This window comes from Sturnus vulgaris, chromosome 15 (genome assembly GCF_052056855.1).
Source record: "Sturnus vulgaris isolate bStuVul1 chromosome 15, bStuVul1.hap1, whole genome shotgun sequence".
Classification (NCBI taxonomy): domain Eukaryota; kingdom Metazoa; phylum Chordata; class Aves; order Passeriformes; family Sturnidae; genus Sturnus; species Sturnus vulgaris.
This window is the reverse complement of record NC_142257.1, coordinates 16,148,890-16,176,276: the sequence shown is the minus strand read 5'-3', so window position 1 is coordinate 16,176,276 and position 27,387 is coordinate 16,148,890. Positions and strand designations below refer to the sequence as shown.

The window sequence follows — 27,387 nt, the reverse complement described above, 5'->3', positions numbered from 1 at the left end:
CTGAACTGAGATTAGACCTGGCTCTGGGAAAGACCTGGCAAACTCTGCTGACACAGTGCTCAGCTTTGTCAAGCAAAATAAAACAGCAGCAGGAAAACAGTGTTTCTCTCTAAGATGCTCCAGCAGATTTCTGTTACCAAAGTCTAAATGCCCAGTAAAAATCAATGGTATAATACCTATTTCCAATTTCATAGGAAACAAGTTGAGCAAATTTTGGTGAAGGATAGAGTGCAGTTGTACCTTGCGTAAACATTTCAGTCTTTAAATTAAAACCTTTTGCTTCAGGAAAAAATACATATAAGGGAAGTACTATTACACGTGATGAGCATGTGCAAATACTAATTTCACTCCTCTGAAAAGATTCTGACAACTTCTGCCTTTGCCCAAAGATCCAAGGGGCTTTACTAATTCCCAGTCTGAGTTTGCTGATACAATTTCTTTTAAACCAGGATACAAAATGATTTTCAGGTGAGGTGCATGTGTCTCAAAAGGCAACATGTCAAGCTCTCAGGAGGAAACGTGGGACTTGGGAGACAGTGGCAGGTCTGTGTCCTTTAAAGGGGGCTTTTCTGTTTTAATTGTTGTTTCCTCAGTGCGAGGGCTCGCTGCAGGCGTAATGAGCTGCGGGATGTGAGCGCTCACAGAATTCTCCCGTTCACGTGCGGCTCCGTGTGGCTTCAGCCAGGCCTGGGCTGGGTTTTTCTTTTTTTTTTTTCGAGCGCCGATTCAATTACTCCACTCTTCAGGTTCAGCGTTGGCGAAAAAAACAATGATGGAGCACGGTGTCACAGGTCACTCCTGATTAAACATGCCATCCTTCTCGCAGACATTTAGCTCAGAACCCATTTGTGTGCGACTGCCATCTGAAGTGGCTGGCTGATTACCTGCAGGATAATCCGATCGAGACGAGCGGCGCTCGCTGCAGCAATCCCCGTCGCCTTGCCAACAAACGCATCAGCCAGATCAAGAGCAAGAAGTTCCGCTGCTCAGGTAATTCATTTATCCAGCCTCTGCTGCGCTCTCCATTCAGGGATAAGCAGGTCCAGAGAGCCCGCTAATCGAATCTGCGGGACAGTGTTTGCTGTAATGGATATTAGGGAGCATCTTTGGAAATTAAATTTGGGGAAATTCGGTTAGTTCGACAGAAAGCCAATTACCTTATGGATTAAAAACAAAAAAAACAAAAAAAAAGAAAAGAGAAAAAAGAAAAAAAGGCAGTCTATAGCTGTCTTCTCTTAAAAACAAAGAAAAGAAAAAAAAAGATAAAAGCTTGTGATGTTTAATCGTAAAAACTTTAAAAAATTATGAAATATTTGAGGAAAAGAAGAACAATATATGTGAATCCATGTGGGAAGTGTTGTGTTTTGACAGGATTGTCATTTGTATTCAAGCAGAGCTCTCACTGACCTAATGAGAGCTGAGCTCGTGTTCAGTTCCCCCACCTAAAAGGCGGAGAACAGTAGGAGAGGTTTTCATGCAACTGGCAATGGGCATTTCTGGTCTGGGTTGGGAGTGAAGCTGGGGATGAGGTAATGGCATCAGTTGGCATCAATTCACGTGCTCTCATACATTCATTTTTCTTGCATCAATAAGTTACACTAACTCCAGTAAAATTGCCACCAAAGTTGGTAAGTTTTTTGGTTTCAGCAAGCTTTGATTTAAAAGGTGCATAATAATTTAGGCAAAGGTTTTGTGTTGTGAATGAGACAGAAAAATGCTTCCATCTGAAATTAATTTCCAAAGTGACATAAACAGCTTTCTCTTAATACTGTCTTTTCTTTATTTATGGTTCAGCTGTCAGTAAAAGAATATTTCTTGCCTTACACAGCTCAACTGAGCAGATGACTGCTTCTTCGTGTATTTTTCCTATTGCTTATATTGGTTATATCTATTTTGGATTACTGCATTTTTGTATACTGTAAAAACAAACAGGTTTCAGTAAGCAAATCTATTAGTGTGTACTGAGGAGAAAAATGACTGTTATTGATGGAGTACCTTGTGGTGTTTTCTATGAAAATTACTATGATTTTTCTCTTTTTCCTCTGAAAAGAAGCATGATTAATTGTGTTCCTGGAGGTAAAAGATGAATGGCTCTAGATGGGGATGCAGCATGAAGCTGAGTGGCAGCAGCCCAAAACAAGCCGTTGTGCTTTGTGCATCTCTGCGAGCAACATGCCGAGCTAAACCTTCCCTTTATGGGGGAAAGAAAATAAAGATAACTTCATTTGCACTCAGCTTTTCTTGGGCAGGCTTGTTAAGGTCTACAATCCCTTGTGACTCAAGCCACAAAATTTATAATCGGGCCTGAAATGGTGACATACCTTTATCTAGATTTTTTGGATTGTGTCCATCATAATAACAATGTAATTAGCCAGTAATATTAATATTTAAAGAAAGTGGAAACGAAAATGCATAAATATAGTTTAGAAAGGAGAGCAGTCTGCAGAAACAGATCTGTATAAATCTGTACCCAATTTGCCATTGTTATTTTCTTTTGCTTTTATTAATGGGCTAGAGGAATTAATGTTATGTGTGTGCATGCATGCTTAGAACAAAGGTACAGGCGATTGGAGAAGGCAAACACCATCTGACACCATTTAGGGGAGATCATCAGAAGATTGACAATGCAGAACTCAGTACCTGGTGATGCTGAGAATAATATTTTGTGTGAGTTCTTATCTTGGGGGTCCTTTCCTTGAGGCATTAGTCTGTTTTTCCCTGGGTCTCCAGCTCTACATCTATATCAAAACCACACGAAAAAGGCATAAACCTGACTTTAAAAGGAGAGAAGGGATTGAACAGCTTCAGAACAAAGATTTCAGCTGGTTGAAAAGTAATGCTGCTCAAAAGCTCAGTAGAGAAGAGATCCTTGCCTGTAGAGTTTCCAGATGGTGGTGAGATACATTGAACTCGACTCGCTGTCTGCTCACATGAGACAGGGAACATCTAATGGTTTAGAAAAATCTTAGTTTGTAAGTCAATCCAGGGAACAGACATCCTTGGCACCTGTTCTGCTCAACTTGTCCCTTTGAATCATAGCTGCTTCAGGCTTGGCATTTAGCAGGAATTTTCCATGTTTTCAGCTTGAGGAATATGTTTCATCCCAGGATCTAACACAGCACGTCTCTGTGCAGAAATGTCCATGAGGTCTGAATCTTCATTTAGAGCATTGGGCAGTGCTTTGTGTCATCCAGGGATGACACAATCCCACTGGGATGGCAAGGCTTAGTAACTTGTGAGTGTCCTCACTGTCTTTGGAATTCTCCCTCTCTAGTTTTTACATCTTCTGCTTAGTGTATGAGAAAACAATTTTCATTTGAAATTCTTTTGTAAATGTGCATCTCTTTCTCAAAGGTTTTTTTTTTCGGGATCCTGATATTTTACTGTAGTTTGTATAATACATTTAGTACATGTCAGTGGTTAGAACGGGTTGGGGTTTTTTTGAGAGGAAAAGACAGGGAATGTGAAGGGTTGGAAGAAATGAGGGATTTTATCCTCACAAAGTCTTTGAGAAGAGATGAGGATGCACAGAAAGTGTGAGCTGTGGGAGCAGAGGTACTCAGGCAGTGTCAGGATCACACCCAGGAGCAGTGAAGCCTAGATGAGCTTAATACTTTGACATCAGGGAAAGGACAGTTTTAAAGTCATAAAATTCTGAGGTTGTTCTGAAGTGATTTGCGTGTATTCCACATTCCTTTTGACAGGGGCACGTAGTGATAAGACAAGGGGGAATGGCTTTAAACTCTAAGATGGTTGGTTTAGATTTAGGTACTGGAGGGAAATTCTTCTCTGGAAGGGTGAGGAGGCCCTGGCACAGGGTGCCCAGAGAAGCTGTGGCTGCTTCTGGATCCCTGAAAGTGTTCAAGGCTGGGTTGGATGGAGCTTGGAGCAGCCTGGGACAGTGGAAGGTGTCCCTGCCCATGGCAGGAGGGTGAGACTGGATGATCTTTAAGGTCCCTTCTATCCCAAACCATTCCATGATTCTGTGATCATAAAGGGACTGTCAGAAAGGACCTATTATGAGAAAAAAAACATGACTGTTCAGTAAATAAAGGGAAGAAAAGGAAGTGCTTTTTTTCTCTAAGGATAGGAGAGAGGAGTGGTTAGCAGGAACAGAGGAGAAAAGCTGAGATGTTTGAAGTTTCATCAGTCTGAAGTGGCAGAGGAGCATGAAGAGAAGGTAATGTCAAGAGAACACAGAAGCAGATGAGCTAAATGGAACTGTATTTGATAATTAAATGAAACTGTGAAGACAGATCTACAAAACTTCATTCTGCAAACTGTTTCCTTCAATTTTCATTGCAGGTCCCCCCCCCCCAGTCCTGTTAGATAGCATCTAGCCAGAAGTACTTACCTTCTTTTTTTCAGTTGATCAGTTTTTTCAATTGAGGCACTTTTCCCAGATGCTATTTCCTCCCAGAACCTAATGACTCGAGCTTTTACTGATAACAATGGAGCAACATCTGCAAAGGTTATGAGTGGCCATAGAAAGGAGCTTCTGTGCAACAGGTAGATAATGTACATAATTCTTTTTAAAAGGAGAATTGGAAGCATTATAGCATGAAATGAAGGAACAGCAGGGAACAGGACATATTTTTGCCCAGGGCTGTGAGACAGGCAAAGCTTTTGAATATACCATCAAATATATTTAAACTTCAGATTGCAATAGATATTATTTCCTGTGATTTTTTGCTTTCCATTTGATGCAGTGCACCACAATAATAACAAATCTCCACCTTGCCCAGCTGTCTCCCCGTGGCTATACAATCTGAGGCTAAAATATCTGAGATGTTTTCTTGAAAGAGAAATCAGAAGGACAGGCTATGACTAATTCTCTCTCTTCTGTTTAGAAAAGGGAAATACTGTCCTTTTCAGTGGCAACAGTGAAATTCTGGTGATAATTTTCTTTTTTGCTACATCTGCCCACTCCGACCACCTAAGGATCCAATGGTGCTTGGCAGCCTTAGGTCACTGAAGGCTCCCATTCTTAATATGAATAAGGGGAAAAAAGATCATCACAAATATCCTGCCCAGAAGCATTTGATTATGTTCACTACAGAGCAGTTTTGTTTTCTAAGGCAGCACTGGGCTTTAGGAGTAAGGGAAATGAATCTATGAGCAGATTGTGTTGTCTCTGTGGTAGCTTATTGTCACTTCAAGACTTGGCAGGTTCCTTGATTGCTGTGTGACACTGTGTATGAAATAGCTTTTGGAAAGAATTGCCCTTGCATTCAGCTGTGTATCTAGTTCTCCCAGTGATATGTTTGCATTTTTCAGTATATTGTGCATTTCAAAAGCAATGAAAGTTTCACCTGCTGTACTGACACAAACGATCTCTGATAATGATCAAAGCAATGTGCTTCTACAAACATCACATCACAAAAGCTCTTTATCTTCTAATTCTTAGAAATAAGACTTTTATAAAGAAGATTGCTATATGAATTACTCTGAAGTGAACCTGTCTTATTGCTTCCTCCTGCATACATTGTGTCTAACTGCCTTTAATTAGTAACTTCCGTTCCAGACAGTGCTGTACAATCAGAAGGGCAGGGGAGACCAGGAGGAGGAAAATGAACCATCTGCCAGCATTATTCTCTCCTTTTTGGACACTACTTCTTGTTAACCCAACCCAAAGCAAAGTCAGCCTATGTGGTACATTGGGGTCCAGAAATGGCATATTTAGGGCTAGTGTCATTTCTCTCATGTTATTCCTAATTATTAGATTGTAATGTCACTGCTTTTTGTTCACTCATAATTTTCAAGGTACTTGATAAAACCTCTTCTCATTAACTGCAGCTTTTCTCCTAATTCTTTGTGTCTTTTCCAGTCTCTGTCTTCATACACACTCACCTTCTTCGGGTTACCTGTCTGCTTTGGAACAGACTTGCTGTTTCTTGTAATCACTTGACATTTCCTTCACTCTTGTCTGCATTGTTGCACCTTCAATAGCACAGAACTGCCATGGGTAGATTTAGGGGAGCACAAGCTGTACTTCAGGACAGTTGTCCCCTCCCTGTGGAGTTCACACATTTCATGTCCCTTGGACTGCTTGGGTTATGCCCTACTCTGCTCCTAGTGATGTGCAAACACTGTCGAAGATTTTGAGCTCTCAAACTGAAAGCTGTAATGCATTGCTATTCCTCAGCCAGTGTTTAAAGGTGATGGAAGGTAGGTGAATTCAACCCAGATTTTACATAATTTAGCTGATTGAAACACTCTCCAGTTGTTCCCATAATTTGCCAATCACTCTGATGACAACTTTGCAAATTCCTTTTATTTTTAATAAGCAAATAGTCATTTACAAACCATGGGCTCATGCTCCTGCCCTTCGTATTTTCTGTTTGATGGAAAGCACAGGTATCCACCTGTTCCTGTCTGCCTTGTTCACGTGCTACAGAGACACGTTTTTGGGGATGTGATGATCCTGCCCATGGAGTGTGGGGTTCCAGCAGCTCCTGAGCAAGCCCTTGGGTTTGCCCTGGGTGCTCCAGACCTGCTCATGTTAGTGGGAAATCTCATCTGAGGCCAAGCTCCAGCACTTTTCTCACCACAGCTTTGCCTTTGCTGTTAAGAGAAAGGGATAGGAACCACTGCTTATGATTTGAGAAACTGCAATCACATTTCTGTCTGCGGTTTGGTTTGGTTTAGTTTGGGGGTTTTTGTACGTTTTGGTTTTATTCAGTTAAATCCTGTGTGTTGTACTCCTTCTTTTTCCCTGAAAGATACAAAGACTCAGTAGAACTACCTTGAGAAACCCTTTGAATATACCAAAACTGAGGATATGTTTGTGGTGCCTCAGAATTATTCTTATCTGAATGGAAGGTTGTTTAACACCAATAAATCACCTGCAGATTAAATTCTACACTGAATTTGTAATTATGAATATTAATTTTTCATGGTACACTGAAACTCAGTATATTTGGGCTTTGGTTTGCATGAATTCTTCCTGAAGCTGAAGTCATTAGAGAACACAATACAATTGCTATGACTAATAGTAATGGAGCTGGGTTCCCTTGTACTGTGGAAGTGTTGCTTTTGTTAAATTAATTTGACTGTACTGGATACTGATTATAGCCCTGCCTTTTCTGCACATGTCTGATAGCAGTTCAGATCTTTATGTTAATTGTGTCAGTTACTCTGGGCCTTCACTAGTCTGTGAAGAACATGATGGTGAAGGGTTCTGGCTCTGCAGTGAGGGGAAAGAATGGAAAGCATTTCACTGAAGGAAGCATAAGCTTAACATAAAACAGGTGGGTCTGTTTGGCAGAGTATGGTTCTTAATAAGAAAGTAAATTGACGTATTTCAGTTAGAAAGTTTATTTTAGGCTCTGCCTCATTTTATTTCTGAGTTGAAGTAGTCTTCAAAAAAGCAAAATATCTGAACAGCTTTGTTACCCACCAGCATCCTTATTTGCAAAAATGCACTGGGAAGAGGGAGGATGACTCCTGAGTCACAGATGCCTCCATATCACTTCGGCATCCAGATACCACAGTTGTCCTAGATTCCCCATGTAGGCAGAGTGCAGGGCTGTGTAGATTCCTCCCCTGAGATCTGAATTGTCCTCTTAATTAACTGTGTCAGAAAGCTGAGTGATTGATTGCTCTTTTCACCTCAGAAATTATGGTGGGACGAAGTTTACTCTCTCGTGTTGCCATCCCATGTGTTGAGGTTAAGCTGAGCAGCAGCACAGGTGCTAAGGTAGCACACTGTGTGTGTGTAGTGGCCATTTGAATGGGATACAGAAAATACCAGAGGAGATGCTGGCATGAAGAGAGTTCGTCAGCTAAAACCAGTGCAAGGATGTTGGTGCTGCAATTGGACAATACATTTTTCATTTGACTATTCTGAGACTGCAGCAGTCTCCTGAGGTGTTGCAGCCTGATGGGACAGTTAAAAATAGGTGTAAAAATTTGTGTACAAATTCTTTGCAAACTGCAGGTTCAGTAACCGATTTACAGAACATGGATTACAAGAAGTGAACGAACACCAAGAGCAAACCATACAATGCTGTTCGTGTGTAAGGTGTCTGAAGGGAGGGGTTTTCATGGAAGCTGGCAAATAGCTGGAGATGTATTTCATTTTTCAACTTCTTTTTTTACAAACATTTATGCAGGATGGTCTTATGTACATCCAAAGGCTCATGGAATTTTTAAAAATGTAGTTTATAAAATAGTGTGCTTTCCTGGTATTTCTGCTCTCTTGTTTTCTAGGGACATAAATTAGGATTTTGACAGATTTCTTTGTGTGCTGGTACCTCTCATTCGTTGCAGTTGATGATTAGTTTAGGCAGTTATTGTAAGTGGTGTTTAATTAGTGCAGCAAAGGAAGAGAGACTTGTTCAGATATTCTCATGGGGTTTCTCAGGAAGGTGTTCACAGAGCTCAGGCTGCATTTGTGTCTGGTAGGACTGAAAGAGTTCATTGACACTGAAATTACTGAGTTTATTATAGATATCCCACTTAACATTGTAAATCAGTATATCATATGAAAGTCTTTGAAAGATATGAACTTTTACTTGTCATTGTTTAACAAAGTACTGTGGATTAATTTGTTTGAAGAGCCCAGCCAGAATTTCTGCTTTATTAAAGCAGTGTAGGAATAAGGATATAGGATTCTACATCCTTCACTGCAGACATACAAAATTATTGGCAGGAATGCTGGTTATAGATATAATTTCTAAGTAAATGAGGTGTGGATTCCAGGGTTATGCATACTTTGAATTAAGCAGGTGAGAAAATTAATGTGGTTTTGTGCCACATTGCATGAGACACAAAAGAAAATTAATAATCTAATAATAATCTAATTATCAATTAAGACTGGCTAGTTTGGCAGGTTGTGGAGATTGAAGATTCATATTAGGTTGCCCTAAAAAACTGCTTCAGTTTGTTTCTTAGATTGCAAAGATAGACAAAATTGCCTTACTTTCTTTGCTGAACCAAACCCACACTGTACTTATTTCCTGAAGTTCCCAAGCAACTCAGTGTTGGCTTTTCTGCATAGCAGTGCTGGGTCCTGGCAGAATGGTGCAGCACAGACCCGTGCTGTATTATCTGTCAGCTCTGCTCAAGCAATTGCCTTGTTCTCCGTGTAGGTAAGGAATTATCTGCTTGGTGCTGACTTCGTTCTTTGGGCACTGCAAACCCCTTACTAAGGAAAGTGATTTGTATTTAAGAGCACAAGCACTAACCTTCACTGAAGTCCAGCGAAACACTGAGCACTTGCAGAGGACAGCCACTTCCTCTCTCATCTGGGAATCCTGCAAGAACGTTTGAGGTTTGACTTTCAAAATCATTGTCCACTGGCACAGCTCTGCAGACAGTGGAGTCAGTGAGAGCTTTATTCCAGTGGGAGCAGTCAAGCCTGAGCTGAATGCCCTGCTTTATATGTCAAAGTTGCAGGAATGAGTTACAAGAACAAAGCTGTTTGAAATAATTCAGGATGTCGGAAATAGAGAATGCTCAGCTTCCATCAGCGAATGATGCACAAAACCCAACAAATATTCTCAGAAACAGAATCACAAAATGCTGTCTATGTCTGTAGTGGCATGTGTGTGCTACTCTGCTGGAAAGAGCAGAGGAAACAAAGAAAAAAAAAAGAAAAGAAAACGTGGCAATTACAGATTGCCAGTGTAAGTGCCACCAGCATGAAGGGCCTCTGGGAGCTGAAATCAGGCTCAAAGGGCACTCAGGGAGCATTTAAGGCCAGAGCTCAGCCATCAGCTCAGAATCTGCTGTTATTAATATGGGCTGCGGTATTTCTAAGGTTGCATTTAAATAAATGGAGCAAACCTAAATGGCATTTTTACTGAAAGGAGACACCAGGAGAGAGTAAGTAATAAAAAGCAGCGTAGACTGGGCATTCACTGTGTGGTGGAGCTGCACATGCTCCCTGGAAGGAGCTGTGAGCACTCCTCTGGTAGTATTTTCTCTCGTGTCAGCTCTGTCTCTGAACTCTGGGCTCTGTTCGTGTTCACTAACCCCAATTGTGCTCCAGGGTGTTCCTGCAGTAGCATAAAGGATGACCTCTTGTATCCAGCACCTTTTTGCATGGGTGGAGTGGAGAGCAGCTCTCCGTGAACCTTCAGCTTGTGCTTCTCCATGCTGCTTCCTCTCAACGCTCCTCTCTCTTTGGCGCTGCCTAACTCTGACTCTGGCTGTCCATGGGGTTTTCCTTTGTGCTTGATCTAACCATGTGGTAGAACAATACAAATGGAACATGGTTCTGTCAAGCACCATGGAAGGCTGCATACTCCCTGCAGCATGGCATGCCTGGATACTTCTGCCGGGGCAGAAGCATCGAAAGGTGAGAGATTCCCTTTCCCTTTCCGCACGGGGATGGTGGAACAGGTGAAGTGTTGCTAACCAGGCTCCCGGGCACTGCCAGGGAGCCACAGTGATGTTTGCACAGACTTTCCACAGGCCTTGCATGCAGAATAACCATTTCTAAGTAATTAATCTGTTCAGTTGATCTCACAATGAAGGAGTCGGGCATTCTGTTGGTTAATAATATTCAAGGTGATTCCGGCTGTAACTACAGAGATGAAAAATCACTTTTGTCTCCTTACCTTGTATTTAATGTGAGCTGCATCTGTCTGTTTGAGTTGTCCAGTGAATCCTTCCACTTGAGATACACTTTGGATGCCATTTCTGCAGCAAGACACCTGCCACTCAGTGTAACTGTGGAACTGCTCTTAATGTGCTGGCATTGCATTGTGAACAAATATAATGCAAAAAAACTTTAAAAGAGTTTGCAAAGCATTGTCTTTCATCTCTTGAAAATGACATGGCTAACATGGCCGGTATGGAAACATCACTATCCAATAATTCCATAGGGCAAAGCTGAGTCAGCAAATCCAAATGGGCCATTTTAGCTTTGACAGCTTAGGTAAGATCTTCAGAATACTTCTGCCTAGCCTCCCCTACACAGAGATAATGACACCTATTTGTAAAGGACTTTGAGAGGCTCATACAGAAGTTTTCCTATACTGAAATATTGCCTTGTTGTGCAAATTTGTCACATATCTGTTGTGGAGCTGTCAGGAGAAGGACATCCAGGGTTCTTAGATTTTATCTGTAGTTACTGATAAAAATTAAAGCTAGCAATGTAGAATTGGGACAAAAAAATGCACTTCTTTTTTATTCCCTGAGAGAATTGTGATCTCGTGGTTCTGTGACGAACTTCTGAGGTTCCTGGGTTCTTCTTTCAAGTTTTAGACCAACTGATCTCAATGGTTATATTTTTGGTGCCAAATTTGAGGCAGCTGGATCATTTTTCTAGAATGAATGTGTCAGGTCACTTTTCAAGCCTTGTTGAGACAGCCTGATTTGTAGCAGAACAGATCTTCCAGAACTCCTTTTAGAAGTCCTTTGGGCAAAGCTAAATTTTAAAAACTGAAATCAGGTTTTTCTAAACAATGCTTTAAAAGAAGAATAGAACAAAAAGGTATTTCTCTCTGTTGCCTGATTCTCCTTGTGGTTATCAGAAAGGCACATAGAATGTTTGAGCACTTGGAAATATGATGTTTTTATATCTCAGTGCTGCTGTTCTGTAGAATGCCACAGTGTATTTGTTTTATGATAATAAGAAATCACAGTACCTGATAGTGGTGTCACAGTGGTTGTAAAATAAAAATGTTTCAGAGTAACTAACAAATCAAATAACCTCAGCTGCCCTCAGTTACACACAGGCCTTGCTGTTGCCTTGGCTACTTGTTTTACAGCAAACTTTAATTCTTCTTAATTTGGGGAATTGCTAGAGACTAGAGAGCAGAGGTCATGCATCTCTTCTCTGTGGCTTTCCACGAATGATTTTATAGTGTGCAAGAAGTATTCCATGCCTGTGGTGGTGAACTGGTGCTTCCTGAGTCCTGTTGTGTTCTCTCAGAGCCCAGCAGTCAGGAGGAATGGATATATGTGCTTAAACAGTTCTGCAAGCAGATGGCTGAATTTCACATTGCTATCCCAGATGGGAATATCTTAATAGAGCAGCCACCTGTCCAAGTGATCTCAAGGCTCAGGTCAAATAGTAAATTTTATCTGGTCTTTGGCAGGTGATTCCTGCTGTCTCTCAGGCTAAGAGATGACTGAGTACTTGCAGAGCACATACAGACTGTTGATTACTTTTGACTCACTGATTACCTGAGTAACTCTTATTTAAACTCAAAAAGAGGAGGAAAACAAAAAAAAGGAGAAAAGAGAAAGACAGAGAAGGAACAAAAAGTATGAAGGTGAGCTGAGAGGCCTGTCTCAGTGGTGGTAGCTGTGGGCAGATGCCCAGGCAGCATCAACTTGCTAGAGCTGCAGTGTGCAAGGCTGTGTGCCTCACCATCAGGAGAGTGGGTGCCAACTGTGTTTACCCTATGTAACTGCATGTTGCTTGTGAGTATTTTTTTCAACAAGAGCTTTTACTAGGAAACTTAGAAGTACATCTTCAAGGGTTAAATTGGGGATTTCCAAAACACTTTCTGATCACTGGAGTTATTCAATGTGTACTGTAATTGTAGCAGTTTTAATAAACTCTGGTTCTGATAACTGTTTGTCTTTGGTATTGTTTCCAAGGAATCATAAACAGCCAAACGTTCTGGCTACCAAGCTTGGAATGCCTAGGACTGGAAATCAAATGTTAGACTTTTGTAAAAGGATAAGAGTTTAAATTATAGTGGTGTGGGAAAAATCTTAGACTGTGTTTTTATAATGCTTTAAAATGCCCAGTTGTCCTAATACTTTAAGTGCTGTGCTGTCAGGGAAGTTGCACTTTAGATGTATAATTTATAATAAGCACAAAAGCCAGCAAAGTATTTAGCACCACTGAAGTAGTGAGGTACAAATCTATATGTCAATGTTCTCATATTCCAACTTGGAATTACAAAACTAAACCAAAGTGTGTCTGTGGGATCAAAGTATTAGATTGCCTGTAGAATTGCTTGTTTTCACTGCATCACCCTGTGGAGATAATGCCTAACATAAATTAATATAATAGTGGATTTAGGAATGGTCTTTTTTCTTTCAGAAAATAGAACATGGTCATAAAATGGGCAGTGGTATATTTATCAGTCTGGGAAGGGGAAGCAGGTGATGAATGTCATCAAGTCTCTATAAACAAATTTCAGCTTGGGTTTAAGTTTTTGTTGATGTTTTTGGGTTCTTAAAACACTTCTTCAGCTCCTTTCTCTGAGAAAGTCTTGTAATTGACTTTTAAAAATCTGGAAAACTTGAAAAATGCTTCTTGGTAATTACGATCCCTGGGCCTTGCACAGGGTTCCTGCAATGGTTCTGCTGCTTCCATTATGAAATACGAAGTGAGTGGGCAGGAATTGCATGGTGGGGGTTTGGCAGCACTTTGCTTACATACACATTTATTAATCCTCCTGGTTCCTTGAAGCACGGAGATCGAGTTTCCAACCTGCTGCTATTAAACGAGAAAAACCAAACCTGAAAAGGACAGATTAGTTCACTGAGTCTAATTGGAAAAGCATTTCATTAGAATGGGTCAAAAACCCAGTCAAAGAGGTCTGGCAATCACGGTGTAATGGTACATCAGGGAGTGCTTCTCACTAAGTATGCTCTACCCATTCCTTAATTAAAATGAAAATGATTTAAACTGCTATTACTTTCTTTGCTGTTTGTTTAACATAGTTAATAAAGATATCTAATTGTTGGAAAGTTGACAAGGTTGTCTAATAAAAGATTGCTCTAAAAACCAGCTCTAATAGATGAGGTCTGAACATTTGGGACTTTTAAATGATATGAAGTCTTTTGTCATTTGAATTCTTTCATGAGATGCCTTTTCTTTGTTGCTGGACTAAATTCCAAATGGGAAAAAAGTGACTTTGCTGGAAAATATCTTAACAGGTAAGCTTGTTAGACAAGGAATTAGTCTGTTAAGGGGAGAGTGAAAAACCAGGGACAGGTCTTGGGGAATAATTTTAAAAATTGCTGAGCACAAGTCCTTGGCAAGTATTAAAACTGTGTGCAGGAGCTGGGGGATGACAGGAGGCAATGCTGAGGATGGATTCCATGATACCTCTGGTTGCTGCAGCTATCAACAATTGTTTGCTAGAATATATTTTCCTTTTATTGCAGGGTCAGAGGATTACAGGAGTAAATTCACTGGGAAGTGTTTCATGGACCTTGTGTGTCCCGAGAAGTGTCGCTGCGAGGGGACAATCGTAGACTGCTCGAACCAAAAACTCACCCGCCTGCCCACTCACCTCCCTGAATACACCACTGATCTGTAAGTGTGCCTCTCCCCGCTGAGCATACTGGCTTTTCTAACTTTCAAATGCTGTAAAAGGGACTCAGGTAATTAAAGGCACCTCCTACTTTTATCCCTGTGTGAAAATAGGAAAGCTAGTTTTATTTCAGAGTTGCACCACAGCTCTCATTTCCTGAGCATTTATGCCAGCTGTGGGGGTGAGAAAGGAGCCACAGCCCCGTGCACCAGCCATGTGTCCTCCTGCAATTCTGGCCAGGCCCAAGCTGTGTCCTTCCTTTCCAGTCTACCCCTGAGTCCTCTGCCTTTGCACCTGGTCATTTTTATTTAAGAAATAGTTTTAACCACTTGAGTGAATCTGTGTTCGGGAGCTTATTCCATCTCAGCATTGTCTGCTACTTGGGTGGAACGGGTCTTATTAAACTAATGTAACTTCAAGAAATTTGAGCATGAGATAATATTTTTATTGCTTATCAACTGAAGATTCTGGTTCTTTTCTTAAATTAGTAGCCCCTTCAAACAGAATTTTCTTTTTTTTGAGTTAGTGTTGTATTTATTGTCCTTACTCTACGTAAAAGCTCATTAAAATTATTGATATGAAGTCAAGAAAAAATACAGCAAAGACTCTACATAGCAGAATGGAGCTATGTGTGATCAGAGAAGGAATTTTACATCCCAGGCCTGCCAAGACAGTGGGCTTCACATTCATTTTGAAGATCAGCAGACTTTTATGGGAAAGGACCTGAAATCAGTGTCCATCTGGTTACGTGGACCACATCTCCAATTGTGTGTCTCATGTAGGAGAATGCACGACAGAGGTTCAGTGACACAGATGAGGTTTGTGTGTCATAGATCAGGTCAGTAATTCTTTACCCCGTGCACTGGAAGATGAAGGGGCTCTGACACTGTCCTTTGGCATTATGCTCTGCAAGGCTTCCTAAGCTTTTACTATAGATAGTCCTCTATGTCCCTTTTCCTTCCAAGCTAAACTCTTTTATCTGTGGGAGTCTGAGGGAGATGGCAAAGAGTGCCTTGCTTAACAAAGGTCATGGTTCTCTGTGTGGCAGCCCTGAATGTCACAGGGATCTATCTACAGACAATGTAGATTAATGTGAAGCATTAAATATCTTTTTGTTTGTTCTTCTCAGGCGTCTGAATGACAATGATATTTCTGTTTTGGAAGCTGTTGGACTCTTCAAGAAATTGCCCAACCTCAGGAAAATGTAAGTCTGAGTTGCTTGTTAGAATACATGCAGCCTTGGATTGGAAGGAGGGAGGAAGGGATGAGTTTTTTATAGTTTAGTACTGCAGTAGTAGAAATCACTTTTTTAATGTGAGTTTAACGAAACTGAAAGAGTTCCCTGTTGGATGGATGGGCACAGTTAAACCATAGTGACAGATGAAGATCCCTAGGCTGACATTTCAGTGTGTTTTTAAGGCTACATTTCTTAGTCTTTCACTCATAAAGACTGACAGGAATTCTGTCCCAGAGTTTATTCCAATGTATGCTTATTGTTAGAGATGATTATGACATTTAGCATTTCAGTTTTGTCTCTCAAATGTATTGTGTGCCTCCAGCTGTGGTGTGGTTGTTTCAAATAGTCAAAGGAAAATAATATTACAAGATGTGGACGATGGCAGCTTCTGGTGATCATTATTGGTTTAGAGAGGAGAATAAATTAGCAAACATATAGATCAGTTGTTCAAATATAGCTGTATAATTCTGCTGACAGTCCTGGCATAGTGCATTGTATATATTTGATAAGAGCAGCGTTTTGGGAAGAGAATGATACGTCAGATACCTGCTGATAGTCTTCAAAATGGATCCTTCTGAAGTTATTTAAAGTTTTAACCCTATGGACCCATTGCTAATGTCTCATTAACTGTTTCCTTTTAGTAAGGTTTTATTGTCTGGATCAAACAATTTAGAGAACCCAACCAAACCAGGCAATTTGTTCTGCATTTGTTTCACGTGGTTTCTGCCATCTGGAGCTTCCTGGCCATTTGAATCCGTGTGAGATCTCAGGGGCTTTGGAGGCAACTGTGTTGGGATTCTTTTTATTTCTGTAAGAGTTTCAGATGCAGCTCTGCAGGCTTGGGGTGGGATGGTATTTGTGTAAGTGCAGGCCGTCAGACTTGAAGAACTAATCACAAACATTTGCCTCATGTTTTATGAATGATCAATAATTTGTAGCTACAGTGCACTCAGAAAATGATGTTGACATTGTTAAGTGCTCTGTTCCCTGTGTAAGTAGATAGTAAACAGGAATGAAAAATGCATGCTATATAAGTGTACACACAAACTGGAAAGCATCTATCCTCATCAAACCTTCAGGATTTATGTTTTGAAAATTGGAATAATTTGTTTTTATTTAAAACTTACTGTAGGGAAGTGCAGTGCTGTCCTTCCTGTCTCCATCGATCACTCAGAGGAAGGGGTGCCTCGACAGGAGCTGTATTTTGGGCATAAATCCAGCATGAAACCATTGTGAGAGCATTTTTAAGAGTTTGTTTCCTGTGAAACGAAAGATTCTTTTATCTGTCCATGGCAGCTGCTGAGATCAGAGGTGTGCAGGAACAGGTCAAACTCATGGCAAAAAGAAACTGCACCCTACAAAGTGTCTCTTGCTGGGTTTTAGTGGCAGCCTCCAAGCAGAGACTCTTTAGGAAATCTTGGTAGCTGAGCTCATTTCTTTAGTTCTGCCTGATGCTCTAAAGAAGTTTCTCCATTTTAATTAAAGGGATTTTCTGAAAATGTTTTTTTTTCATATGAGCAGACCAACATTTCAACCACAGTTTTACTCAGTGGCCTGATCCTTAAAAAGCCAGATTAGACTTTTCCTGTTTTCTTCAATTTTGTGAAAAGAAGGGGTTACCAGGAAGAAGCAAGCAAACAAACACCCCTTTCCTTCCATGTTATTATTTTGCTTTTACTAGGCCAATTCCTTCTGCTAATGAAAGGCCCCTCTCCACCGTGCAAGAAGGGAAATGTGGGAGAATGCTCAGATGGGATTGCTGCTGCTCATGGCCCTAAAGCAGCAGCTCTGTGTGGCAGGGCTGCCAGGCACAGGGTGTGCACTGGGGCTCACTGCTGCTCTTAAATCAGAGAGGAACACTGATCAAATCCCCATTTTTTAGTGTGTATAAGGGACAAGTAACCTATTAGTTGATTGACAGTATTGACTCTCTCATCAGATATTCCTTGTCTACTTAAGTGTTAAAGGCAAAAAGCAGGTGGAGGAATCTGTCTGGAGATTGGATTGCTTCCTAGGCTGAAGAAAACAGCCCAGAGCTTTGCAGTGGCAGGGCATTAACCTAAACAATATAAATTTTTTTCTTTATTTTTTCTCTGAAATACTCTTTTTTTCCAAAATGAATCTGAATATCTGTAATATGGATATCTGAAGGGTATTTGAATGCATGTCCTCTGGTTGTCTTTCACTTGAGTTTAGGACTAGTGACAGATCCATGCCAAAAAACTTTGCAAAGAAACTTCATTTCAGAGAACCATGGTTCCTCTGTGGCTGGTAAAGCTCCAGCAGAATTCCAGAGAGAGACAAAATGATGGAAAAACAAAGGGAAGTGTCAGACCACCTTTGCAATAGGTGGTAGCACCAACCCCACCTCTAATATGTAATTAGCTGTTGTGGTGTAATTTGTCTGTAAATAGTCCTCCTAAGCTGAACCTTACTGTATGATGTGTCAGGCTAGGATTTAATACATTTTAATGCAAAACAAAATTGAATTCTTGATATAGAAATTTAAAGGTCAGAGATACATAATGCAATGTGATGCTACATTTTACTTAGTAATTAAATTGCTATTATTACCCTGCTGGTTTTTAAAAGGTTAACATATTTGCATGTGCCTTTAAAAAATAATCAATTTCAATAATTAGCTGCAAAGTCCTGTATACATAATGCTACTTTCATAATCTAAATTTTAATCATCTTTATGTTTAATGCTTTTTACAGTAGAATAAAAAGATTGGTGTAGATTCTTCTAGAGAGGTCTAATCCAATCCAGAAGTAATTTACTGGGTTCTGCAGTGACCTCTGTTTTGCTTTCATTGTGTTTTTACTGTATTGCTTTACCTGATCTTGCAAGTGTAAGGGGAAAGCTGAAGTCTCTGAAGGCTGGAGCCCCATCCCACTGACTTCAGGCTCCAAGGACTGTGTTGCTGATATTTTGCAGTGGTTAGCAAAGAGCACTTTGAACCTGCCTGAAGTGCAGGAGAAATGCAAGGATGTGTTTCTGAGCTCTTGAAGAGTGGGAGCAGCTCCAGGACTTGGATTTCTGGGGGTATGCTATCCCCAGGATATAGAAGGGCTCCAGGACCTGCTGCCCTCCAGCCATGGGAAGCTCCTGCCTTTCACGGGGAATTATATTTCCAGGGGGAGATCTTCTCACACAACACGTCAGGGTCTCAGGTAGGGAGAGGGGAGACATCCCCATTCACAGAGGTGAAGGTTTGACTTTCGTGGAAGGGAGCAGATCTTTTCTTGCAGCAGCTACCAAATTCAGCATGAAACAAACTCTGGGAGCCCCACCACTCCCTGGAAATACCTCAGGTTGTTGATTAGAGGAAAAACCTTTGAGTGCCTGGGGACTCCATGGCAGTGGGAGCCTGCAGGGGTCTCCTGGCCATGACAGGTTCAATGTCCAAAACCCCCCTGGTATGTGACTCAGAGGGAGCACAGAGATACCCTTGCTTGCTGAAATGGTTGCTGACCCACAGGCAGAGGTTGTAGCCCCCACATTCAATCTCTAGAGCTTGCCCACTCTCCTGTGCCTACAGGAAATCAGTGATCATTCCCACTGAGGTCCCAGCAGCTGTTTCTTCAGGGAAAAAAATCAGCAAAGAGCTCACATTCAAAATAGAAAGGTGAACTGCCATACTTTGTGCAGTGCTAGGGAGAAAGGGGACTGACCTCTTCTCTTGAGAACAAGAGTAATAAAAAATATTTACCTCAGAACCTGAAAGGGTCATCTAACAGTTCATTCAGTTAAGTCTTGCCAAAGTTACAATGTGAACATATAATATGGTCTTTATTACAAGAAATGTCAGGCTGTCTTGCCAATAGCTGGTACTGCCAGCCCACCTCCAGCATGTAATTGCCTTTGGAGGCTTAATTTGGCTGTAAGTATTTCTGCTAGATTGAACTGTATGGAGTGTCAGACCAGGATTTGAACATTTTATATGTAAAATAAAATTGAATCATGATAAAGTTTGCAAACTAGAAGTCAGTTTCAAAACCAGTATATCAAGTTTCTTGGGTAGGCAGAAATAGTTTGTGCCCTTGGAAACAGCTGTTACCTGTTGTTCCTTCCCCTAAGCATGAATTTTGCCATGGTAAATGAGGTTGCAGTCATCTGTCACTGGTTATACAGAAGCAGACTTTATTTTCTGGAAGTCGTGTTGTGGAGCATGCTGTGGCTCTTGTGCTCATGGTGTTTTTTACAGCAAGGCCATCAGTCTGCTCTGCTGGATGAGTGTAGGAGTGTCACTGGGTGCAATTCACTCTGTACTATTGCAGACTTTCAGTGCCATGCAGCTCCTGAAAAGAGCTCACACCATCAAAACCAGCCAGACTATTGATAAAGGCTGTAAAACCCTCTCAGCATCCTCCAGAGGAATGCAGCAGCACTGGGCTTTTCCTCCTCACATCTACTTAAAGATTCCAAACACATCTCCAGCAGACAGAAATATTCTAGGGAAACCCCACTCAGAAAAGGCAGTTTTTCTGATAAAACTGCAGGGTTGGAGGTGAGACCAAGCAGATCCCTTGTGGCTGGGCTGGGCTCAGGGGTTTTCCAGATGGAAAGGTGAGTCAGTAACTCAGCAGTGGGGAGCTGAAATGCTGAAATTAACCCAGCAGGTACAGCAGGGTGAATGCTTCTGTTAAGCTGAATAGAATCCAGCTTGCTCTGTGCTGAAGTTATGAGATCAACAGAAAGAGCATTAATATAAACTTCAGCTGTAAAGTAAATAAAATGCAACCGAAAAGTGAGCTGTGTGAACAATGTCACCTTGATAGCTCCTTGATCTCTTCATTTCCTATTCACAGCCCCCCATAAAGCAGACCCAGGCTTTCTGAAAATTTATTTTAACCTCTTGCCCAAAGTAAAAGTCTGGAATAGAATTAAATGTTATCACCAGAGTAAATCAGGAAGTCCTTATGGAATAAGCCCTCAGGAGTTACCAGGCTGAGGTCATGCTGTCTCCCATTTGGGTCCTGCCAGAGGGCATAGGAATCTCAAAACTCAGTCTCTTTTCCACTGTCTTCCAGTATTTCAAGAAGAATTGTGGTAGAAGCTCAGTGTTGCAAGAGGATGGGGCTTTTGTGTAGTGGGAGTTTGCTATAAACTGTCAGTAGGCTTTTTCTGATAAAAAATTCTTTGTCAAGTGTGATGATCACATATAAAAAATCTTTTAGAACTGGGAAGGATGGAGTTAGAGGTTTCTGAGTTGCAGAGCAGGCAGAAGGTTACAATGCTTTCATTTTTTAAGCTTTATACCAGCTGATTATTTTTCCTGGTAACTCTAGACTGAAAAGTACGTAATTTCTCAAGTTTATTATTCTAGCTGTTCAGACTTTAGGAGGAAACTTTTTTTTTTGGTGCCTGAATGTTGTCATCTACCACTTTTTTTTGTTGCATTCTGATATGAGAAACTCTAATTCTGGGAGACAAATAACAAAATCCAGGTTGGCAGAACATCTGCTCTGACAATACTCCAGGCAGGATTGCAGGGCTGTAACATCTTTACCTATTTGTTACTGCAGAGTTTCTCTTTTCTCTGCCTTGCAACTTTGATTTCAACATAATCTTGCATTTTCAAATCTTCTGCATGGGAAAGGTATTTATAATTGGCTTCTTCCGAGACTGCTGGCATATTTATGGGTAATTTTGTTGTTGCTGAAAAGATCAGGCATTATTAACTCAAATGACTGGAGTTGCCTATCTGCTGAAGTCCTTTGGCAGCAATTAAAATTCAGATGTTTGCACTGTATAAAGGTGCCAATTCCTTTGCAGATCGTAGCCATTTTTTGTCTCCAATATTTGCTCTTTTTTGCCTTCGGTATCCAATAGACCGTAAAAATTGCCCCCCATGTTTTAATATATATACCTAAATATCTTTTATATGGTAAAAAGTAAGTAATAAAACTTTGTAACTACAAGGGTAGGTCAGTTTGCAATCTGCAAAGTCTTTGTCTATTACAGTCACTCACCCTCCCTTCTCCCCACAAACATTTTCTTACTTATCCTGTGCAAATATGCATCGTGGCATGATCTGTACCAGGAGGGGCATCTTTGGGAGCATTTATTTATGCCAACATTCAAAAGAGATGCTGAGCTATAAACATTTCCACTAGAGAAATAGCTGAGCCCCAAAATTAAATGCATATGCCAGAATATCCTCCCTTGACTTGCTTTGACACTGAACATAAACTCTTCATGTGAGCGTTAGCACAAAGCACTAAACTTCTGGAAAGAGAAATCTGCGTGTAAGTATTTCTATATGTTTTTATGTTATTTTTGGCTGATTGCTGGCGTGCTCCTATTCTTTCTGATCACAAGAAAGCACAAGAGGTGATGGGCCACATGCTGTAGGGCCCTCTCTCTGACAGTTGTTCAGCAGACATAAACCAGTGTACTCCAGTTTCCCACATGAAACATATTTCTGAGGCTCTTTTTTTTTTTTTTTATTTTATTAAGTGATGACTTCTGAAAAGAGCAAGACCCACATTATTTCTATCTGAGGCCAAGCTGTCCTCTTTCCATGTCTTCTGTCAACTTTTATCCCAGTAAGATTGCCAGCTCTTCTGAGCAGAGTAGCCCAGGTGTTAATCTGATACCTTGTCATTTGTTTTATATCACCTGGAATTGGATTTTGAAACTATTACTCATGCTGTGTCTGTACTGGGATCGTTTCTGGAATAATGTGCTATTCTGTGTGAGTAATGGTGTTGGAATTTAGCATCTTCTTGGGAGCAAGAACATACCTTGTACTTTCTCCTTTTTGTTGTAGATAGTAAAACAAAGAACAATGTTTCCTGTCATAAACCTCAACAAACAGAATTATTCATCATAATCTATACAGGACATCATGGGAGATACTTGAAGGACTCAGGCTCAAAGTTTTAATGTGCTTAAGGCCTTCTGTATAAATGTTTTAAATAATTAAATGCCATTTATTTTTATGCATCTCTGATGGCACTTTTATCATTCAGAAATTGTCTGTTCACTGGGGTTTTCACAAATATGAAATATTCAAAAGATTAATTTTGCATTTCAGGAGAACTTCATTTGACTTTGTAGATCAAAGTTTTCTAATATTGATCTATAAGCAAACATCTTGAGACTGTATAGGCAGAGTAAATATTCAGAAAATAATGCTGTGTATTGCAGTGACTGTGAATTGACAATTAAGAGATACTTGTTTCCTTTTGAGTGATTTTTTTTTATTTAAGTGCACTTATTAAAGTTGGTGTCAGATACATGGTATAGTGAATAAAAGTTGTCCATATTTCAGTTTGTGACACCATTTCAATGGCAGTAACATTAACTGACTTTTGCCAGATGAGCACCCAGACCCCAGCATTGTCCATTACTTCATGGACATGAATCTGATGCTGGAAACTTCCACTTATTCTTTCCTGAGGTGGATAAGAAAGAACTACATGAGGTGTCAAAAGCTGGTAACTGCATTAATTTACATTACCTTGATATAGCTGAAATTATTTGTGGTTTTGATGAGTGCAAGGGAGCTGTTTGTAGGAACAGGAGGAATACCTTTGCATTTCTGGATGCTGTCCTTGCTGGATGAATGTGTTTCTAGATAACCACTAAAAGAAACAAATTCTCCCCATCTTCCTCCCTCCCGTGTGATGTTTGGAATAAAACACTACTCATTTTCTGATTGTGACTGGTTGTGTCCTTGCAGAAACCTGAGCAACAATAAGATCAAGGAGATCCGAGAGGGCGCGTTCGACGGAGCCTCGGGCGTGCAGGAGCTGATCCTGACGGAGAACCAGCTGGAGTCTGTGCATGGACGGATGTTCAGGGGCCTCTCGGGCCTGAAGACCCTGTGAGTGCAAACAAAGCCCTGCCTTTGCTCCTCTCTGAGCAGGCTGAGTGCTCAGGTGCAGCAGTGCCTGCTCAAATATCTGTTCTTGACAGCCAGTGCTACTGCTGGGCTTTGTAGCCTGCTCATGGGGGTTTCAGTATATCTCTAGTCCTGGGCAGGTTTGAGATTTGTGTGCTATTTCTGTAAAATGGACAGATTTTCACAGGACTGACATGATGGGGATCCTGTAATGTGTCAAATTTTTGCACTTCCAGTAACCTAATACTTTTATTATTTTCTTCTTTCCTGTGGAAACAAGATGAGTAGGAACATGTTTGCTATATCTTTGTCCATCCTCCTACTGTTCCGCCCAAATTGAAGCTTTGCTGTAGAAAGATAGAACTTGACTAGGTGGCTGTCAAGGAATAGGCTCTAGGAATCAAAATGCAATTAAAATCTGCAGTTTATTCATTAGCAAAAAATACTGCTTATGTTGCAAGGTATCATGACACAATTAGTTCAGTCCTTATTCAAGTGTAAAAAGAAATTCAAGTTTCATTTCATTTGTTTGGTAATGACAAATATGGAACTTTCACTGTTCCATTAACATTTTTTGTGGTTACAGCCATCTGTTCCTTAATTTAATGTATGCACTTTACTAAGGGATTTGAAAATACTGCCCATAGATATTAAGTCAGTTTTTATACTGTAAAGCAGCCTGTGGCAGTGCTCCTAAACAAAATTCAGCATTTTTTAATAAAAAGATGCTTAACATTCAAGCTATCCTGCTGCCCTGACCTACATTTCCCCCAGCTGATAAAGCAGTCTAAATATACACAGCATGATATGAGGATTTGTGAGTCTAAGTTTTCTTTTAGGAAGGGCACACAGTGCATGGTAAACCATGATATGAAACCAGAGGGTTTGGCTTGAGGGACATACATTGCTATCCATTAATTGACTTTCTTTCAGCATTAAAATAGTCATCTTTTGGAAAGGGGGTGCATTTGTCAGGGTCATGGTCCAGCTTTTCAAAGACTGTATGTTCCTGAAATATAATAAATCACTATACAGGATATATTGGCATTCAAATTCATCCATCCCATCTTGCACTTCTGCTGCCTGATACATTCCATACAGGGCAGGAGAAATGTTTCCTGCTGCTGCTAAGCCTTGTTCTCTCATTTACTACCTGTTCATTTTAGAGCTTGTGCTCTTGACCTGGCAGAGCTGTGTCTCTGTGCCCTGTGGGTCTTTCCTGACACAGTTTCACCCCAGCTGCAGTCCCAAAATTACAGAGACCGTGGTGCCTCTGGTGGTAACTGCTCAGAGACCAGTGATGCAAAAGCAGCCCAATGTTCAGCCTCAAACATGGAATGTCTGTGATGATGCTGTGAATGTTTTCCCAGCCATATCTAAACTCTCTCTGGTGATTTTCAGGTAGCTGTTGATGTAGCATTTCAGTGCCCAGCTGGCAGATACCAATCTCAGATTTAAATTCAAACTCCTAAGGGAGTCTGAATTTCCATTGTTCACTGCATGAGTTTGATCCCCAGGAGTTAACCCTTCTCAGTTTGGAGGATCAATTCACTGCAACAGCAGCACGAGCTGAATGTATTTTGTAGATCTTTGGTAGTGTGCTTTAATTACTGAATAATTTTTCACCTAAGTAGGAATATCACAACAGTGCAGTGATGTTTACAGACCCAGATATTGATTGGCTTGCAGTGTAACAAATACATGAGCCTTTTTTGCAATGGAGTGAAACAAGATACTCCAGTCTTTCAGATTAATTGGTCTTTATTGTTGAGTTCATTGTTACCATAACAACTCAGAGAGATGTATCTTCCAAAACACAGCACTGATTCATTTGGTACAAGCAGCAAGCAAAGACCATTTTATAGAATGATTACTGGGTTTTCTCTGCACAATTAATGACAATAATAACATTCCAGAGCCTGTGCCAGGTCTGGAAATCTTTCCTAAGATATTCCTTAATTTTTGATGAGGATACTGTTTCCTTCCATACTTTTACAGTGTGGATTATAAAAAACATCCAGGACATGAGCAGAAGTAATGCAGCCAATATTGTTATTGTGGCACAATTCTGGCAGTCTTTCTCAATTGATCTCTGAAATACATCTCAGCTTATTCTCAGATATTTATTAAATTGAGCCTTCAGATTTTATTTCAAGTTTGTCACTAGTAATAATTCTAATTACATATTGCTTTCAGATGTGCAGCTCCCATCATCCTCTAATGTTGAGTAGAAGAGATGCATTTTAAATTCTCGATACCATGTTTACATGAATCTAACCCTCCTCTAGCTGTGTTCTACTTCAGCAATCAATAAAAACAGAACGGTTTCCAAAGCTTCTCTTGATGCCCTTGGTAAAGCACCTCCCATCCTGAAATTAGACCCCCTCCCAGTAGTTCCTAATTCCCTGTTTTAATCCTTGTAGGATGCTGAGAAGCAACTCCATCAGCTGTATAAACAACGACACCTTTGCTGGCCTGAGCTCAGTGAGGCTCCTGTCTCTGTACGACAATCACATCAGCACCATCACCCCTGGAGCCTTCAGCACTCTGGTCTCCTTGTCTACAATGTAAGTTATCTTTTTATGGATGAACATGTCATGGTGCTGTTCTGTGCTTTCCTTTGAAAAAAAACAACGTTTCAGTTTATATGGAAAACCTCATCGAGGGAAAGAAAACTCCATCCTACTGAAACCACAGGTTTGGAGGATACAAGGTGTGATAAAAAAAAAAATTAATAGCTTCAGCTGGAGTGGCTGAGAACACTTGGAGGTTGCCAGCCTCAGGGAGGGTGACTGCTTTGCTGTGTCATAGTCCAGTGCAGGGGAAGGTCATGTAAAACAATTTCTGCAGATTAAAAGAGTGCAGCTTATCACACACTCAGCTCCCTGAAGCTGCTTTAGTGTCAGTAGAGTCTGATTTTGTAAGAACAGCTTTCTTGGATTTCAGTTAAATTAGTTAAACATCAGAAGTCTACTAGCTAATTCTTAGATTTTCAGAGCATCTGAAGAAGACAAAATAGTAAAGTCTTACTGAATGTGAATTTTTAAATCCCAACGTAAGCTTTTATTTAATTCTCTTACACTTCTCAATCATTCTTTGAAATATTTCACAAGCTTCTTAAATACTTTTAAATGCTTTTTTAGAGTGTCCATTTTAATAAAGCACAGACTGATAAGTATGGAAAGAAAGTCTGCCTTTGGTTTCCAGCTGTGAGAGGGGACCCTGGTGTTGCTGTTAATGGAAATTGTCTGTTCTGAAAATACAGCCTAATTGTGCAGTCTAAATAAACTCTCAATCCTATTGCATTTCAGGATTGGAAAACATTTCCCATCATGTTTGGGCAAACAAAGAAGTGTTGAATCTCAGCTGCTTTGCTGCTCACACTTTTCCCTTTGCTGTGGCAACTTTTCACCAGCAAATCAGTTATCATTTTGGCATTAGCCCGTGCAGCATAAGGAACACAAAATTTTCTCTCCTTCTACATTGTGTAGTCCCAAGAGTCTCCTTGAAATTGATGGACAAAGGGAGAAACAAGCAGATTATTGACTGTTTTCAAGTCTCTGGTCAAAGCAAGTGGCACTTGCTGAAAGCTTGTTGTCACTGTGCTGCAGGCAGTGCCTGCCTGCTCCTCTCACTTGTCTCTGTGCTTCCCTCCGTGGCTCCCTTTGTACAGGGACTCCCTGAATCAGTCTGTGAAGCCCCTACGTTGCTTTCATAGAATTGTCTTTGTCATATTTTGTTAGAAAATAGCCCATTTTCTTTTTTCCTCTTGTGAGAGCAATTAAAGCTGCTACTAATTAGAATGCATTGCTTTGGCACTGATTTATAATCCTGTTGGTTCCTAGCTGTGTCTTGGTGGAAAAGTTTGTTCTTTGACATATTTTCATTCTGTGTTTGATCTATAGGCAGAAAAGGTGTGGTTTTGACTTCTTTAGACCCTGGCTTGAGGCCATGGTGATTTTTGACATATAAATGCAGAATTCAGCTTTGTCCATTTCCCAGCAGTGCTGCATTGTAGGTGGATTTATTGCATGACACCACCAGTGAAGTTAGATGGTGTGAGTGC

General features: G+C 40.6%; 1 protein-coding gene across 3 annotated transcripts in view; it reads left to right on the top strand.

Moving 5' to 3' along the window:
* The window catches only part of SLIT3 (slit guidance ligand 3), a 465,006-nt gene that overhangs the window by 341,152 nt on the left and 96,467 nt on the right, over positions 1 to 27,387 (top strand). For all 3 annotated transcript variants that reach the window (XM_088173839.1, XM_088173838.1, XM_088173840.1), the window contains 5 exons: positions 827 to 990; positions 14,083 to 14,233; positions 15,361 to 15,435; positions 23,160 to 23,303; positions 25,745 to 25,888. In XM_088173839.1, coding sequence (XP_088029965.1) covers positions 827 to 990; positions 14,083 to 14,233; positions 15,361 to 15,435; positions 23,160 to 23,303; positions 25,745 to 25,888 — 678 coding nt within the window. The remainder of the gene's footprint in view (positions 1 to 826; positions 991 to 14,082; positions 14,234 to 15,360; positions 15,436 to 23,159; positions 23,304 to 25,744; positions 25,889 to 27,387) is intronic.